Source organism: Rhinolophus ferrumequinum, chromosome 16, assembly GCF_004115265.2.
Source record: "Rhinolophus ferrumequinum isolate MPI-CBG mRhiFer1 chromosome 16, mRhiFer1_v1.p, whole genome shotgun sequence".
NCBI classification, from domain to species: domain Eukaryota; kingdom Metazoa; phylum Chordata; class Mammalia; order Chiroptera; family Rhinolophidae; genus Rhinolophus; species Rhinolophus ferrumequinum.
This window is the reverse complement of record NC_046299.1, coordinates 1,459,050-1,477,572: the sequence shown is the minus strand read 5'-3', so window position 1 is coordinate 1,477,572 and position 18,523 is coordinate 1,459,050. Positions and strand designations below refer to the sequence as shown.

Sequence of the window (18,523 nt, the reverse complement as noted above, 5' to 3'; positions counted from 1 at the left end):
CCAATGTTCACAGTTGTCACTATGATTAATGATAAAATACCCTATTGCTACTACTCAGAAAACTAGACCGAGACGTGGGGACACTTGAGTAAGGAATTCCCCAACACCACGAACTCCTGAAGAACTAAAGTAACTCACAAAGGTTTTCAGAAAATTTCAGATAATTGACTCAACTCATGAAAACGCCTTGAGATGGTTTTAGATGGTGCCTGCGTCCTCTGAGTTACAAACCTGCAGTGGATTTATACTCTGTGTATATTACAAGTAATTTGCATAATTAACACAACTAAGGGATCGACATATCATGGCAATTAGAAATGCATCAAACTCTGAACCTTGTACAAAAAAGCTTCAATATGAAACAGTAATCCTCTGGGCACTGAGCCCCCCTTGTACCGGGAGCACCCACCCCACCGCGCAGATGCCACCCCTGCCTCCACCCTCGCTCTGCCACTCTCAGTCTTACTGCATTTACACACTCATCTCATTTTCCGTAGCCTCAGTCTGTTTTCCTTGTCCCGTTTCTTAAGAATGAGGATGAATTGGTTGAAAAAGTGCTCTTGGTCCTTCCTTTTAGGAACAAGTCGAAATCTCTCATCCCGGCCATACTTCTCAGCAAAGTCCTTAAACGTGGTCCTGAAAAACAAGACATTTCTCAGCTCTTCCCTGAGTCCCGGTTTTCATGAACACTGTGCATCAGCCATGCCTGGGAGGGCAGGCAGCTCCTGCCCAGACCCAGCTGCTCGCTGCAGGCCCGAGAGCGGGGCCCTGGGGTGGGGGGGTGGGCTGAAGGGAGCAGTGCCATCCATTCCCCAGGCTGGGTAGCACTCTCCACGGGCCGGCCCGGCAGGGTCCTGACCCAGCTTGTCTGGCAGACCCCCCAGGCTCCATCTAATGGGCCCATAGACATGAGCCTGATACTTCCCTTGCCCCACCCCCACCCCCCGCCCACCTGTCGGCTTACTGTTGCTCGGAGCTCACTGTGGCCCTGCCACCCCCATCACTGCTTCTGCCACACAGGTCTTCTGCCCCATTCTCTTACCACCTGCCTACCTGCCGTGGGGTCTTCCTTCTGCCTGGCACACCCTTATTTCCTCACTCATCATATAAAGCCCACTCTCGTTAGAAGTCAGGACTACCAAGCCTTCTGCAAGCAAGCTCGCCCTGTCTGGAGGCCCAGAGGACTGCACGGTCCTCGTCCTGGTTAGGACCTCCGTAAACCCCAACTGTGCGGTTTCCCTCTACTGCCCCCCACCGAGTGGAAGCACCAGTGTCTGCTTTGTTCTCCATGACCATCCTGAGGGTCTAGCCCAGCGGCTGCCATGTGCTGAGCACAAATATTGATGGAGCAAATCCACAACTTCCAAGCCCAGGAGTCCCCGTAAGGAAACTGGAGTAAAGCCAGCCCAGCCCAGCCAGGCGGGTCCCAAGGAGCTGGGGCAGCTCAAAGGGCAGAAAGAGTGGACGTGCCTTTTTGGGGACAAATGGAACTTTGCCAGCACTGGGTCCCCAAGGCTTTCTCTCTTCCCAGCCCTGAACCTGGAGCTCAGGAGTAGTGACAGCTATAGCGTGGCCCAGCCCCAGAGGCCAGTGCATGGGCCCTGCCTCCCTCTGAAGTCCTGGAGGTGGGGCTGGGCCTGAGCTGCCGGGGGCACCAGGGCACACAGAAAGGTGCAGATATTTCATTGTTGTATCAAATTATTATAACAATCCTTCTTTATACATGAACAACAAGACTATCCAGACACGGCCGTGAGGAGACCCGACGAATAATCAGGAGGCTCATCCTTGCTGTCGTCACCACTTAGTCTCCTTCCTCCCCACCCAGCTCGGTGGCTCTCCTGCTCATGCTCTGCGGCCCTGCTCGCTCGCACATGGCTCTGAAAGAAAAGCACTGCTCTCTGGTTTTCTCCTCCCTGCCTTCCTCCTCTTGGCTGTGGACTGGATGTGTGTGCACCCCCAGAATCCACGTGTTGAAGCTCTACCCATCACGGGATGGTGGTAGGAGCTGGGGCCTTTGTGGGGGGCTGGGGTAGGTCACGAGGGTGGGGCCCTCGTGACAGGACTTGTGTTCTTATAAAGAGACCCCAGAGAACTCCCTCGCTCTCTGCCACGTGAGGACACGATGAGGACACCATCTGTAACCCAGGACACAGCCCCACCCGACACTGAATCTGCTGGTGCTTTGATCTCGGGCTTCCAGCCTCCAGAACTGTGAGAAACAGGTGTGTTGTTAAGGCCCCCTGTCTGCTATAGCAGCTCGAGGGGACTGAGACCCTTCTCCTTCCTTCATCCCTGTAATGAGGAGACTCACTGGGGCTTGTTCAGAGGGAGCCTCAGCCTTATCGGTCAGGGGCTGCGGGGAGGCCCTTCTACACGGTCAATTCTGGGCACCTGTGGAGAGAAGGAGTAAAACTCTGCAGCCCCTTCACCATGCCGAGGGGACAGCCCGGCTCGCCGCTGGCCTTGGCGAGCTGTCAGGAGCCTGGGGAAGTCATCTGTGTCATTGGCACTGCACTGTGTTCCCCTGGTAGCCCTCGGTGGAAGGAGGTGGCCACGGTGGCACCGGGGCCCACAGTCTGGCCCCAAAGCCCTAGGTAGGTCCCCCATGGCTCCTCTCCCGATCCCAAGACCCCAAGAACCAGGCAGCACTGGCAGCTGGCTGGCTCTGGACTGTCCCTATGCCACTGTTCCCAGGCACTTCTCAGGACAGAGCTGAGGCTGATGACCGTGACCCGAGCTTGGTGCTGCCAAGGCCTCAGGGGCCACTTCCAGGGACTCAGGAGGGTCTCCAGGGACCCCCATAGTCTAGGGTACAGACTTCAACCACACGGATCTTGCTAGAACACCTGTGAAACAGTGGGAGGGAAGTGTAAAGACTATCTGAAAAGGCTTTGAAATGTTGCAGAATTAGCCACTTTGGAAATAAAAATATTTTTGTAATTATAAAAGTACTATATACCCAGTATAAGTTTCTTAAAAACAGCAGGCAATTAAATCTAATGTTAAAGAAGAGTGCATTTTACACTCTTCAAATCTGTCCTGCCCCCTTTCCTTCTGTGTGTGTGTGATCTTTTTCCTAATCGCTTGGTGCATTCTGGGTGTTTTCTCTCCTTCACCTTCATAATATAGTCATGGGCTGGCGATAGGTTGTGTTATTGCTAATGTCTGACCCGTGGATGGAGGCTAGTAGCTAAAAGTCCATAACAATTACAGCGATGACAGAGGTGCCCAGAGCTTCCTGCGCGAGCTCCCACCCTCCAGGCACCGGTGCCCTGCGCTGCAGGCAGCCCCACCCCAACTACTGGGGGGGCTGCTGCCACTTTCCCCCATTCAGACGTGACCAGGAAGCTGCTGAAGACCCAGCGCCTCCCTGGAGCCAGGGCAGGGCTGCGCCCTGAGGCTGGGGCTCCAGACCCCACTTCCCGGAAGCCTGGGCCCTTTGTCTCCCCAGGGTCAAGCCTCCCATCACATAGGCCTGAACTGCAGAAAATCAGTTCACAAATCCTTAGACACACATTTCCATTCTGCCATGGGGATAATTCATGTTAACTTTTACCCATTCTGAGAGTATCTATCTTTTAAATGCTTGGAGAATTTTTATGAGGACTCCGTACCCGCTAACATGCCATCATTGACCCAGCGAATAACCAATTAATGACCAAACCACGGAAACCTACTTCTTCATAGAAACTAATCACCAATTATTTTCTATTTAAAAATAATGCTGTATGTATGCATCTTTATTAAAAAGAAAAATGCATATATATCCACTTAAAAATAACATCCCAATCTAAAATAAAAACATATCAAAGTCAATCATTTTTATTCTTCCCAAAGTTATAATCTTATAATTCTAAAAGTCGTAGACACTCATTGTTTGTCACGTATCAGCCAATTAAAGCTAATTTTAAGAAAGCATTAAGCCTACGTTTTTCTAATTACTAACGACTATTTTCCTATTAGTCTGTTTTATTTCACAGAAATAATGCCTGATTGTCTGGGGTGAGTTTTGGCAGCCAAATTCACAGCATGCGCAAGATGTTATTTTACGCTCTGGTCGACTGCTAAGCCATCCAGGCCGAGGGAGTTGGTGGGGTTTATCTCGCTGTTGTTTCTTTTGTAGTTTTAGTCTGTGATCATTAGAAATCAGACCTCCCCTCATGAGAGGGTACCTATTGATTAGTTATTTGGGCCACGGAGTCAGGTTCTGGGACGTCTGGTGAGCTAGAAGCACGTGTGCTGGGCAGATGGGACGGAGGGGGCCGGACCTCACCCGCCGAGGACCCAGGGAGAGGCCAGCCCCTCTCTCCAGCTCGTCTCCACAGTTACACTTTGGATATCTGGAATGCCAGGTTGCGTGGTTTAACCAAAGCCATCTTTAAAAGCCCTCTCTCAATAGTTGGTGAGTATTCCAGCCCCGGAAACTGCCGGCTGCATTTCTCTCTCTGTACCTGGGTGACACTTTCGATTCCTCCAGAAGTTTTTTGAATTCTTCTTTGGCTAGCAGCAATTTACTTCTCTTTTCCTTGTATTCTTCTTTTACCCTTGTCTTGACAAACTGTTCAAATATCTGAAAACACACACAAAAGTATTACAAGACTGCGTATCAGAAATGAAATCTTGTGTTTCCAACACTACACAGAAAACACCGAGGGTCTCAGGTAAGCCTTCCTTTCACCATTGCTGGAGGTGCAAGCAAAAGCCCTTCCCTGGTGGCACCCCAGGGAGCCTGGATCCCTGCGAGGCCAGTATGTGTGTCCCCATCCAGGCACCGCCCCGGGGCCCCACACTGAGCCGGGCCTGCCTGAGGAACCCTGGGAATGGCTGGGCACCGTGAAGCAACTGGCAGTGTGGAAATCCCACCGCCAAGGTCACTGGGTCTCTGGTTTGTAGCTCTGAGAGCAGCGTCTGCAGTCGCGTACTGGCTTTCACATCACTACTGGTCTTACCAGGAACACGTAGAGTACAAAATTTGCTCTAGTCGATTTCTATGGTGACATAATTGTCACTTGTGTCTCCAAAAAATGACTTTGTGAAAAGAAAGTCAATCCAGCACCCCTGGTCTCCAGAAGACCCACTTGTGACTGTGGGCTCATGGGACAAGCACAGCCTCCCCTGGGGGTATCAGGAAGCTTCCAGGTTCCCAGCATGGACCATCAATGACCAGGGAGGAGACCTGAACCCCAGCACTCCCTAGTTTGACAAGTGGTGTGTTTTGAAGGCCAACACCACAGCCAACCCCATTCCTCAGTGTAAAGGCTGTGTGGACTGTCGGCTGGGCAAACCCATTCACGACCCAGGACGGTTTCTCTTGGGCATGGGGAGCCCATGTGGCAGCCACAGAATCTCGCTGCATAGACCCTGGAATCCGCCTCCCTTCAAGAGCGTAGGGTGGCTCATTGTTCTGACATTGGGGAGGTCGTCACTATAGACCATGAAGCCAAAGGGGGTGGAAACAGAGCCAAGTTGTTCCGAATGCTCTCCAGGCCTTAGGGACATTTAAAGGAAAATAAACTGGAAATCATTTGAGTGTGTGTGCAAACATAAAGATCAATAAGCACCCCACGCAGGATCCTATACGCCAAAAAGGGCAGTTCTGGGCCCACACCACCCATGGCCAAGGCCGAGAACCAGAATGTGCCCCGAGAGCGCTGGGTCTCAGTTCCTGCCCAGGACACGGAGAAGGCGTGAGGACCAGGCCGATTAAGCATCCATCACTTCCCCTGGCGGGCGGGGCTCCGTCTTTCTTTCGGTTTCAGATTCCTTGCCAGTAACAGCAAGCCGCCAGAGGTTTATAAACCCAAAATGTAGGCGCCTCCTAAAGCCTTAGCAGCTAAATGAAATATTCACGAACAGGACAAACTGAGCACATGTGCTTATATATTTAATTAAAAATATGATTGGATCGTTTTGCCTTCAAGGCAAGTGGAAATCTTAGCTCAAGAGTTGTCTTATCATTTAACTCATAAAAAGGTGAATGCAGGGGGACTATCTCCTAGAAGCGTGTGGCTCCAGCATCAGTCGGAGTTTTGCTCCATTCACTTAAATCTGAATGGAAACCATAACTGGCTGTGGGGCCAGAGCTCTCTGACCTGAGCCAGGCACGTGTCCGTCCGTCCACGGTTCTCTTCCCTCCCCCTTGACCCTGCTGCTTTATTTAGGCTGCTATCATTTAATGGCTCAGGCTTTTCCCTCTTTAACAAGTCATGCCAGTTTTATTCAAAGTGGGGCACGGCTTTTCAAAAGAGATACTTTGGGCTAGTATCTCATTAGGGCCATAAAATAAAACACGATGTGTTACCATAGAAACAGGCCTGATTAGTGCATCCATGACCCCACGTTCTGTTTGGGTTCATTCGCTTCTCCTTTGCACCCCCCAGGAGAGGGGTAGCTGCACTTTGTACCCCGGGAGTCTCGGCTTTCCCCGTGAAAACACTGTGTGATCACAGGCCCCATACAGACGTGTGCCTGATGCTCGCTGACCCATTTAATTGTAAATAGGACTGTGTTTTTGAGTTGGGCCCAAATATCATTTCCCTAATCACTCAGCTTCACTACCACCCATCGTGCCCACTGTCCCATGTCCCCTTGGGCGGGCTGGCTTCTCACAAACTGTCTCTCACGTAAGTACCAGCCATCACGAGTCCTGCTTCTTCCTTCGTCCTTGCGCCTTGGGGACTAAGCAACGCCTGTTAAGACGGGCCTGAGTTGCCCCTGGGCGGTTTCACAGGGGGTCCCTGGTGCAGGTGGATGCTCTGGTCTGATCTGTGTGCAGAGCACACATCCAGGCACAGACAGGCTGTCCCAGCCCAGGGGGCACAGACCTAGTCTGCTTAGCTCCTGCCCTCTCTGGCCACGGCTTCAGAAACCCTAAGGTGAGTCCTGTGTGGGGTGGCCACCCCACCCCAGATCTCAGGAGGGCAGGGGACCCCCTCCATCCAGGAGCCAGCTCAGTTCAACAAGCAAACGGAGCTCCTGCCATTGCCAGTCACCCCAGGGGTGCGGCTGAAACATCACGGCATCACTGAGCCTTTGACGGAGGACAGGCTCTTCCTTCTTCGACTCCCTTCAAAGGGGCTGCCGGCCTCTAAAAGCACCCAGAGCCAGAGAGGACAGTGCTGAGTGCCGCACAGCTGTCCGTGGACACACTGTGCTCTGTACCAGCTGTTGTCGGCACCAGCCAGTCTGCGGGACTTCACTGGGGCTTCACATGCCTTTGTTGCAAACATAGATGGGCTTCTTACTATGTGTTCTTTGTAGTTGAATGGTTAAACTTCCTGGTTTTTAATATTGCAGTAAAAGGGTGAGCTAGGACCCCTAACTTCCTGCCCACAAACTCCCCGGCGAGAGCACTCAGGCTACGCCCACCCCGCTGACACACGAGGACGCCAGATGTCTATCGGCCCACCAGCCGTGCCCCCAGGATGCGTGTCATTGGACGGCTGCGTCTCGAGACTGTCGCCTTGCCCGACCACAGCATTACCTGTTTCCGTTCCTCGGAGTTCAGCAGGAGATAGCGTGGATCAAACACGATTTTATGTAATTCCTTCTCCCAGGTAGAAAACGCTGACACCTGAAGGAAGATATTCAATAGAGTTGTTTTAGCATCTCGTGCTGAGCCTGGAGAGTCGCTGAAATGATCAATGGTGAAGAAAGAGCACTAAGGCGCCCTGGGCTCAGTGACGCAGTGCTGGATGAAAGTGCTGGCTGTCCTGAGAAAATCAATACATACAGCATTAGAAAATTTAATTTCGACACTCATGACACTATTTCTTTCTTGGGCACCTTCCAGGGCTCTATGCCTCTGATCTGAAGCCCGAAGCACATCTGTGCAGCTGTGGCATTCTGGAACATCACATTTCAGAAGGAGAAATATCTGTAAAAATGTTCAGAATACCGCAAGCCAGAGCAGAGGGCAATGTCTTGCAAATGGTCTGAGTTTAGCATCATTTCAGTTGATTTTTACTTCACGTTTAAACCTTTTTGAGGTAGGCCATTTTTCAAAACAAATGGCTTTAATTCACCATAGTTTGAGATTTACCGAAAGTTACAGGAACATTACAAGGTTAGCATGCACCCCGGGTCCCCATGTTGTTAACGGTCGGACGTCAGTATGCCAGCTTGTCTGCACCATCAGGAGCAGAAGTCCACTCTCCTCAGATTTCCTTAGTCTTTGCCTACGTCTCTTCTGCCCCAGGCTCTACCCAGGACACTACGAGACGTTTAGTCTCACGTCTCCTGAGCCTCCTCTGGGCTGTGACAGCTTCTCAGCCTTGCCTGTTAGCACCCGAGAGGGTGGTCAGGTGTTCCGTAAGACGCCCCCTCTGGGGTTGGCCTCAGTCTTTCCCATGGTTAGATGGGGTTATAGGTGTGGGGAGGATGAGCAGAGGAAAGTGCCATGTTCACGACGTCGAGTCGAGGTGCACCGCCAGCTCACCACGGGTGACGCTGACCTTGGTCCCTGGCCGAGGTCGTGTCTGCCAGGTCTCTCCTCTACAAATTTACCTTTTTCACGGTTTCCCACGCTGTCCTCAGTCTTTGGGAGGTAGTCACTGTGTGGTCCACGCGGAAGGCTGCTCCAGCTCGGCAGAGGCGTGCCGACAGGACTCGCTTGGGATTCCTCTGGTGGGTGTGTGCCACTGCCCCACTCACGCACTCACGAGTCTTTCATTATATTTATGTCAGCAGCGCTCGTGGCTCCTTGTCTCGCCCTTTGGGTTACAATCGTGCGACTTCAGTTTGGGGCTCACATTGTTCCCTGTACAGCCTCTGTGGTTGGCCCTGTGTCCCCCTGACACACCCCATCATGGTGGTTTGGGGGCACTTCCACATTTTCCGGCACCCCAAGATGCCTTAGGCTCATCGGGTATGTCTCCTGCCTGGGCCCTCGAATCAGCCAGCTCTCCAGGAGCCCTGGTTCCTTTCACTGGAGACAAACAGTAGCAGAAGCCAGGGTCTGGGTGCTCGGTGTATTGCTTCTACAATTCCTCAGCTGATAGAGCAATGAACTGTCCAGGTCATTGAAAAACATTGACTGAAACGTTGACTGTGCCTTAGGCCCCACACGCGCTGGGGACTCGGAGAAAGTAAGCCAAGGCCCTGAGAGCAGGAGGCCCAGGGGCTGGGGCGTGGCCTCTGAGAGTGAATGACCGCCAGACACACGCCCAGGAGTGAGGGGACACAGAGGGGCATGTCCATCAGCCTGGGGAGAGGCTTCTAGAACAATGACTCCTTTGGACCGTGAAGACTCGTCCTGGCTGGGGACGGGACTGGAAGGACACCAAGGGGGGCTGTGCATGGTGCCGGCAGGACTCACCCACCCTGGGCAACGCGGGATCGCGAGAGGCTGAACATGGCTGGGGGTGTGGGAGCCTCGAGGGTCCTGGAAGGAGCAGGGGAGACCGAGCAGGCGTGCAGGACACCCCCGACCTTGTTTGGAGAACAATTGGAGAGGAGTCAGGAAGGCCCTGGACTGGGCAGGGAGTGAATTCCTGGACACTCCCAGAGGGAGGGGCAGCAGATGGCAGTTTACAAGCTGCCCTTCACAGTCATCTCTGAGCAGGTTGATGCTTCCTGGTAGACACACGACTTCAGTAAACACGGGCTTTGCTGGGTACATCATAAGAGATGAAGTTTTTTAAGCTGATCATTTCTAGCTTCAACAATACAGATCGAAGTCCTTTATTCATACTCATGAGCAGGGTGACGCAGGCTGCACACAGGGCTTTCCTTCAGTGGACTGAGGACGTGCAAAGTGCTGGTAATCACAGGGATAGGGGTAGGGACCCGGGAGCGTCCAGCAGGACGACCGCGGACTCTTGCCCACGGAGACAAGTCGTGCCCAACTTCACGTCAGCTCCATCAAATGGCATCTTACCATCCCACGGGGACCCGTGCACACCTCAGAAAGTCTCAGCTCTGCAGGGACTTGCTGTCACAATACTCCACCAGTTTGTTGAGAGTTTTTGGAGCTCTAGAGGTGTAATAATTTTTTAAAAAATCAATAACATACCATCCTGGCCTCCAACAGGATTTACAATCTGTGAACAAGGCAAGATGAGCCACCCCAACAACGACTATGGTTTACAGTGACAAAACAGACATTGTCATGTGACCCGGCAGCCATGCTCAGACACTCTTGAAGAGGCAGTGCAGTGGAGAGAGGGGCGGTGTGGGACCTGGGACCGACCTTGGAGCAGAAGGGAAGGCTGGCCAGTGGTGAAACAGGGTCCTTCAGTGCTGGAGGCAGGCACAGCCTTGCCTGTGGTACGGATCTGGTCTGGATGAAGGACTCTCGATAACTAGTTACGCGCAATCCTGTGGTCGCGTCTGATGCAGGCCCAGCCCCGGGGCCTGTGATCCCAGTCACGCCGCACGCTAAGTTCATTCTGTGGGGCAGGGACTGAACTCTCCCCCGGGGGCCGCTGTGCTCCGAGGACACCTCGGTCCACAGAAGAGGCACTTGCTTCTTCACTGCGCCCTTCTGTTGGCTAAGACGTCACACAGAACAGTGCTATGTCGTCCAGGTCACTCCACCCCCTGTACACAGGCCCCGCCCACACTGCTCAGGATTGTACTCCGCGGGGTGGGGACCTTGGGGTCCGCCGTAGAATTCTGCCCACATGGCACATCCCCAAGATGAACACACGTTGTTTCTCTCTTACTTGCCCTTTATTTGTCAACCCTGATCTCTGTCCCCCATCTTGCCTAACACCCTTTGATTCTTTGACATGTTGCTTGACTAGCGGAATTCTTTGGCCAACTTCTGACCGTTTCCTGCAGACGCCAGGCCCCCCACTGCAGCCTGGCTGTGTGACGACCATCGTCTCCCTTCCTGAGCCGTGTTCTGTGATCTTTACACCACCTCCGGACCTCAGCTACTGTAATTGCAGAACCGTCTGAGTAGTCGGTGTGGGGCCACCAGGTGACATGGTGCCGTCTGCCAAGGTCGGAGCCATCTGTGTCGGTGGGATGCTGACACCACGGTAGGGCAGTGCCATGGCCCCTCTGGCACTCACTCACATCCTTCATTCAATCCACGGCAGGTGTTTTGTGAGAATATGGACAGTGTGTCCCCAAGAGCCGTCGTGTCCCTGCAGCCTCACACTTCTCCTGCGGCGGACTATCCTGTTCATCACTAGTGTCCCAGCTGCTATCTGTCCCCTGCCGTTCCTACAGTGCAGGCACCAGCACTGGTCATTTAAAACACAGGCAGAGAGGACGGGCAGTGTGGACACAGGCCAGGGTGCACTTCCCAACTGGACAGAGGCTGCCATAAAGTGGAAATTGTGGCCAGCCCAGCCTCCAGGCAGGGGTCAGAGGTCAGTGTGGCTGGCTGGCACTTGGGCCTCTCTGTACTGTACCGTCTGCACCTACAGATGTCACTGGTATAGGATGACCAGCTGCAGTTCAGAGGGGAGAAACTGGTACCCTACCCGTGGCCACACAAACTGGGTCTTCCTTTTACAGCTGTTTCAGAGTTCTCGCCACGAAAAAACTTGCTTGGAAAACCCCAAAGTGTCCGGAACAAGCATCATTGCAGTGATTGGAGGAGGTCATCTCCTGCCTGGAGGGACACAATGGTCCCCTAGCTGCCCCACTCCGTGCTCCAGTGTCATTTTCCCTCCACCCACAGCCCCCACCTTCCCAAGAGCTCTCCCTCCTGAGCCCTCACACTGGTCAGCCATTCAGTCAGCACCCAGAGCCCCACTGGCCTGGCCCCAGCTGCCCTCCCAGCCGAGTGCTGAGCCGCCCCCACGCGGGGCCCATCTTGCCCTGAGCACCCACCCCACCCAGCCGGAGACCCCCCCAAAGCACAACATTCCCAGTGACTCCCCACTCCACGTCCCATGCACCAGCTAGAGCGACCCTCCACGAAGCCCCCCAGGGCTGGCCAGGGCCTTGTACACAAAGAAGAACAGTCACTGGATGAAACCGGGTCCAACCTCAGCCCAGCTCCACCGGAGCCTCTCCGAAAACAGAAAAAGGGCCTCACGTTGCTCCTACGGGCGATTCTGTTCTGGAGAAAAATGGATTGCATTGGAGTCAAGTGGTCTGAGGGTTACGGCTGAAAAGTGAGATAACGTGCATCCTGTCCTGTCATCCTGACACTCTGTCCTCTGTCATTACAACCAGCTCTCCACAGGCAGGGGCGCCTGAAGGGGACACAGCCACTTTTATCTTCTAAACCAAAGGCTATGTTCAGCATTTGTGAATCCCTGGGACACAAGAAAGGCAGGGACCTTAAAGACCGGAGAAAAGGGAGGAAGATGGCCAGCGGCTGGCCTCCGTCCAGCCCTGACTCACAGGATGGGTCATCTGCCTCCAGAGCACGCAGTCAGAGCTGGAGGCAGGGGCTCCCCTCTGACGCCTCCTGGGGCAGCTGAGGACCCAGTTCTGGCCCCGTGGGCACCTAGATGTGCACCACCCACCCTCTGTCTCGTCCTGGTCACCTCCTGCCTGACTCTCATGGGCCCAGCCAGAGCAGCTGCTGGCTTAGCTCAGAGACACAGAGCTGTGTTTCCCGTGTCCTCATTAGGGGCTGACTTCCATTTCCCCAGAGGTGCAGGGGCCTTTCTCACCTGGGTGGAGGAAGGCAGGAGGCAGGTATAGAGGTTCTCAAGGGGCACCGGGACCACTGGGGGTACGTGCAGGGGACATTTGCCCAGCCACACAGCAGGCCCAGCGGCCCTCTAAGAAGGTTCAAGAATCTCCGTTTGGCCTGAGCCCACCACCTCTGCTTCCAGGGTCGCGGGCAGGGCATCACGGTCATGGCCCCTTGTCATGAGTTTGTCCAGTTTGCCCAGCAGCGGCTGTTTCCAGCCCTCACACTAGTCCCCACACCACCACCTCCACCCTCGGGAGCCCAGGTGCCCAGCCTGCCCACTGACTCTCCTCTAGGACTCTCTCCCCCTGAGCACCACAGCCTCCTCCCACAAGCACTGATGCCACCAAATCCTCCAAGGAGTTTCACTTTCGAGAAGCTGCCTGGCCACCCTCCAGCCCTCCCCTCCCGACCTCCACTCTGCCTGCAGCTCAAAGGACAACAAGCACCACGTTCTCTGTAACTAGCACTCACACCTCTCCCCTCTTGACAATTTCCTGTTCACAGGCCTGTGTCTCCTATTTCTGGCTCTGGAGCTCCTGGCAGTTAAAGGCAGCTTGAGGTGGGCACAGCACAGAATGAAGTGAACAGGCTGGTGGGAGACGCTGTGCCCTTGGTGTCTTTGACAGTGAGGCAGTGTCATATTTGGGATCACCAAGAAGCAGCCCCAAGATAGGGACTTGGAGCCGGAAGTGCATTTGGGCGGAGACTCCGGTCATGCTGGGAATGAGGTGTGGGAAGAGAGAGGCCAGGGACGGTGATGCATGAGCAGGTGTCCACCGGGGGCCGTGGGGCCAGGTCCAGCCAGGAGCACAGGAGGGCACGGAGGACGTGCCAGAACCTGCGTGAGGTGTGTCCCCCAGACATGGGGAAGTGAGGGTTTGTGCCTGGTCCCCACCCGTCCTGGGTGAGCACTGGCCCCCGGGGGCGTTCCATCCCTGAACTCAGAGGTGCCGAAAGTCCCATGAGCCCAGGTGAGCCCGGTGACCTGAAGGTGAACGCAGACTGAGCAAGGGACCTGTCTGCTGCCCCACCTGGGACCCCCGACGTCCACACTTGTCTCCCAGTGCTCACAGTATTACATCAATGTCAGCTTTTTTTCAACTTTGATGGATAAATAAAAGTTTACACTGTTATTCCACAAGATGCTCCGCTGATTGAATTTGAGGGTTATTTTCACATTAGGGCTACTTATAACCCCATTCTAGGAATTAGAGTGGGTGACTAGAGTCTCATGGCTAATGGAGAAGTGACAGTGTCTGACGAGCTGAATCACCAACAGCCCTAGCAGCCGATTTGGGGAAGAGGCACCACACATACGGCAGAAAAGCCGGAGGAAAGGACAGTGCGAGTCCGGTAGTAACGAGCCGCTTACTGCTCCACGTCGGTGGGGCGTGCTGGCCAGACAGTGTCAGGGACCCTCAAGGATTGCTCCTGGGAGGACACACTGTGAGAAAGGGACTTTCTCAAGAGCAATCTGGGATACGGGTCAAGAGTTTATAGGCTGCAGGAAACAGCCCCCCACACACAGAAAGTAGTCAGGGTGTTACCGAAAGTAGCCAAGTTGGAAAATACACTACACGGATGAAAATGCAGGATTTTTGAACTAACGATGAATTGAGTATCATGCCCTCATCAGAAAAGTTTTCCAAACTTTATATGAATGTTTGTAAATGCTTAAAATGAGAAAACAATATACAAATTTATAAGTAGTTTACAACTTAGTAAACTGACGACTGTATATTAAAACAATTATTATTCAGCCATGTTCAACTACAGATCAATATTCATTATTCTATAAAATAAAAATGTTTACTCTTGTGTTTTTAAAAAAATCTGTTATTTAAAAAAAGACTGGAAGAAAATGTACTCAACTGATATAATGACTGTTTCCGAGGGTAGGACTTCCGGCGACTTTTTTTATTTATTTATACTCTTACTGTTTTGCATATTTTCTGTAATAAGCATGCATTCCTTTTACAGCATGATTTTATTTTGTTAGCGGTACCATCACGTGTCCTGTGAGCTTTGGAAGCATTGCCACGGGAATGAAGCAGCTAAGCTGCCTAAGGAGCAAAGACCCACCGTGCGGAGCAGACACTGCAGTCACACGGCTGTCATCTCCTCCCATCCAGGGCCACCGCCCTGCCGCCTACCACCTGCCCGTGAGGACAACCGAGCCCTTCCAGCACGTGTCCCGGCCCAAGTGCGACGACAGCCCCCGAGAGGCAACACAGCTTAATGCACCTGAGGGAAGGGACAGCAGATGGGGCCTCCTGCTCCTGGGAGAAGCGCCTGCCGCCCTGGTATCCAGAGGACCCGTCAGCAGCCTCTGTTCACGTGCACCAACGTGACCCCGAAACCCGTTCGATCCTGGCTGTCCTAGGGCAGTGGGGACGGTCGCGGCCCCGCGGGCTGAGTGCGCCACCTGTTAATTCCTCACTCTAACAGACTCGGATACAAACAACAGGGGGCTCAGCTGCCGGTCTCCCAGGGGCGGCCCACTGCTGGGGAGCAAGCCAAGGGTCACCCACAGAGGGGCCCCTGAGAGGACCTCATCCAGCACAGCCCCGAGTCCCCAAGTCAAGGTCTAGGACTCCGAGAAGGTCCTTTCTTCCCTGGTCCCTAGGAGAGCCATACTTATTTCTAAAGGATGCTTTGCAGAAGGAAGAATTCTCAGTGAGTTGTCCTGAGTGCATTTATCTAAACAGGCAGCATTAAATTAATAACCTTCTATTCGGTTACGCCTGCCCCTTTATAGACTAAAGTTCAAAAGAAAGCTCTATTGTGGTTTCCAGAGTAAAACAAAATAAAAACAAAACCTTCCATGAACCATCAATTGCATGCTACAAAAGCACAGAACTGCAGGCCCTCCCCCATCCGTCATCCTGGGAACACCCCCAGCCAAGCCCTCAGCAAACCCCTAGAAACCCACAGGACCCAGCTTCGCCATTTCAAGAGTCCATGGATTTCTGAACTGAAACACTGAACAAACGCAATAAAAAAAAATCTCGTTAGTCACTCAGTCCATGAAAACCGTGACCTTTCTGCGCCTCATTCTGAAGTAACTACGTAGAAATCACGTGGGCTCAACTGTGACGTCCTCACCAGCATGATTAACTTATACAACCTACTATTATATTTTAGTGCCCGGAAGTCACAAATGGCAGCCTGGCTCTGCCATCAGCAGTAAACGCAGGTCTCTGCTCTCCAGGAGCTGCTCGTGGCTTCCTCGGAAATCCTCAGGAGCCGGGTTGAGGCTGCTCCCCAGCCTCTCCCTCCGGGGAATCTCAGCCTCGGGGGCTGGAGCCTCACTCTCCTGCCTTGTTTTGCTCACGTGTAAGACTGTGGCTGAACGGAAGCTCAGGGAGGCAAGAACACACTGAGACTCACGTGAGTAAAACCGCTCAAGCAAGGCCACCGGGATAAATGCAATAGACCGTAGACACCTTGCCCGTCAGCACCATTGGGCAGCAAAGGTGGGTCCCTCGAGCAGCCCTCATTTAGCTCCCGTGCAGGGTAGTTTGATGCTGTGATGGTGAACTGGGCCTGGTAGATGCTCAAAACAAAGAGATGGAAATGTAGATATGAGACGGAATCGAAAGGAATGGCAGAAGGCCCCCAGGGACGGTGGCCTCGCTCCATAACTGGGCTACGTGAAGGGGCACAGAGCAGTCGTGTGTGTGGCATCATGTGGCAGCCAGAGCAGGGGCAGGGGCTTCCCAGAGAAGGGACCCCATGGCAAGAGTGGAAGGAGGGACTGGGGTGGATGAGACACAGCAGGGCGGCCACCAGAGGTGGACCAGTGGTGACATGGGGTTCGAGCCTCCAGGACCATGAGGCCAGTCCAATGCGACCAAATGAGTGACCCCATTGGGTGGAAGGGACAGGGTCTAAATGGATCAATGTCCTGTTGACACCCTCCCGGAACATCTGGAGAAAGGTTGTGCAGACGGCAGACCGGTTTATCCGAAGCAGGAGAGCAGGCAGCCGGGAGCCCCGCCCTGCTTCCGGGTTCTTTCATCCTGGTGGGTACTTAGCACAGCCAGGGTGGCTCAGCGAGTTTCACTGACAAATCTTTGGTGTTGAAGTGGGCGAGGGCGGGGAGAGTGGAGACTAGAGCGGAGGGCAGAGCAGAGGCCCCGGGCCTGGCACAGAGCAGCGCACCTGGTAGGTAGAGGGCAGCGGTTCCACAGGCTTCCCACAGGCAGGACTGGTTTAATGAAATCACCTCCGTGTCTTGACAAGTAAAGCAAGGTGTGTGGGGAGAAGGGACTGCACCCTTTTAAAATACCATTTTAGCCTAATATATATGTATAGTTTTAAAACGACGTGTTTAAAAACAACTCAACCCTCGTCTACACCAGGACCTACTCCTGTGTGTGTCCTGTTTTGCATCCCTTGTGCATATGCTAACGCAGGATGACACGTTTTACTTCTGAGCCAGTGACTGGATAGATAAAGCCACGGGTGCGTTAAAAATGGTGCAGAGGGAGCGTGTGTGTCGGGAGCGTGGCCAGGACAATCCTACTTATTCTCAGAGTTGGCTTCTGACTTGTCAGTTTTCTGTTCCCCAAGTCCTCTTCCCACCCAGGTGCCAGCATGCCCGCAGGCTCTGAGGAGCCCTGCTGTGGGGGCTGGGGTCCCCGCAGGCAGCCCCCTGTGCCCTCTCCCCGGCTCCAGTGACACCTCTGGACTTTGGTGGAATCTGCTTTTGAATTTCCGAGGCCACTGACAGTTCGTTACAATTATCATCGCACACAGGGACCCATTACTGCCTTCTGCATTCAGTCTTATTTGTGAAGAAATCCAACTGGGCCAACCTACGTATTGTCTGATTTTATACCCAAAAGCCAAAGTAGGAAATAAAAGTCACTAAGAGAAGATTTGATTATAAAATGCTTTTTCCCCATCAAGTTCAAAATGAGATTTAGTACAATTAAGACATCCTAAAAATTGAAAATAGTTGGACCAATCTATCAGTGTGAAAGTCCCTGCTTGAGTAAGACAACCACAGGGGACATACCTCTGCAAAGTGTGGACCCCCAAACCTGGCCAGGCTCCAGCAGGAACCTTATCCACAGACAGATGCTTCCTTTATGTAATCCGGTGATTGTCCCTTCCAGGAGACCCCACCTGTTCCTCTGCCAGGGCTTCCACGCCAGGTGGAGAGAGCTGCCGCCGTGCCACACACCCTTCCAAACCAGGACAAAAAGCGGGGGCTCCTTTTCATGCTGCTTTGGCCTCAAGTCATGTGGCACCTGAATTTCACTCGGCCTCCTCCCCTGAACTCAGGAAGGCAGTAAAGTGACCCCCGGGCTGGGACAAGGCCTCCGCTCCTCGCGTCTGAGAGCCGCTCCTGGTGTCCAGTCCTTACCCCTCTCTCCAGGAGCATGTCTCGGAAGTGGGTCGCCCTCTCCTCCAGGGGCAGCAGGATCTGGGGCGGTGGCGTCCTGGTGTCTTTGTGCTCTCGGTCCGCCGCCTCGGGCTCGGGATTCACGTGGCTTTCGGTCCTTAGGGCAGAGACACAACAGGTTAAACACGGCCTGGAGACCCAGCTGCTGTCACCACAGCCTGTAAAACCCTCTGGGTAACTGCAAAGCAAGGCCTCTTATTGTTTGAATAAACCGGGTGCAGCCACCAAGCAAAGGTGACCCTGTCGCCTGGGCAATGCAGTGGCTTTGCTGCATCGGCGGGGAAAGCTGAGTGCGGCCCTGAGCCATAGGCACCAGCCCGGGACGAGGTGTGTAGGGGGCGCCCAGGGCGAGTGTGCCCGCTGCCACCTGGCTGCTGGAAGGACACTGAGGGTCCCCGCCTCACTGCCCAGATGCGGTCGTCACCCAAAGCAGAGGGGGCGCCTTCCCCCAGGGAGTCACTGGGGCTCGTACCTGTTTCCCTTCTAAAGGGGGGCCTTCG

At 53.6% G+C, this 18,523-nt stretch overlaps 1 protein-coding gene across 1 annotated transcript in view; it reads right to left on the bottom strand.

Annotated features, from left to right (window-relative positions):
* Positions 1-420: 420 nt before the first annotated feature.
* TCERG1L (transcription elongation regulator 1 like) overlaps positions 421-18,523 on the bottom strand; it is a 137,786-nt gene continuing 119,683 nt past the window's right edge. The window contains exons 9-12 of the mRNA XM_033130863.1: positions 17,985-18,120; positions 7,487-7,576; positions 4,455-4,573; positions 421-636 (exon numbers count right to left, since the gene is read on the bottom strand). Of these exons, the coding sequence (XP_032986754.1) occupies positions 480-636; positions 4,455-4,573; positions 7,487-7,576; positions 17,985-18,120 (502 nt within the window). The 3' untranslated portion in view covers positions 421-479. The remainder of the gene's footprint in view (positions 637-4,454; positions 4,574-7,486; positions 7,577-17,984; positions 18,121-18,523) is intronic.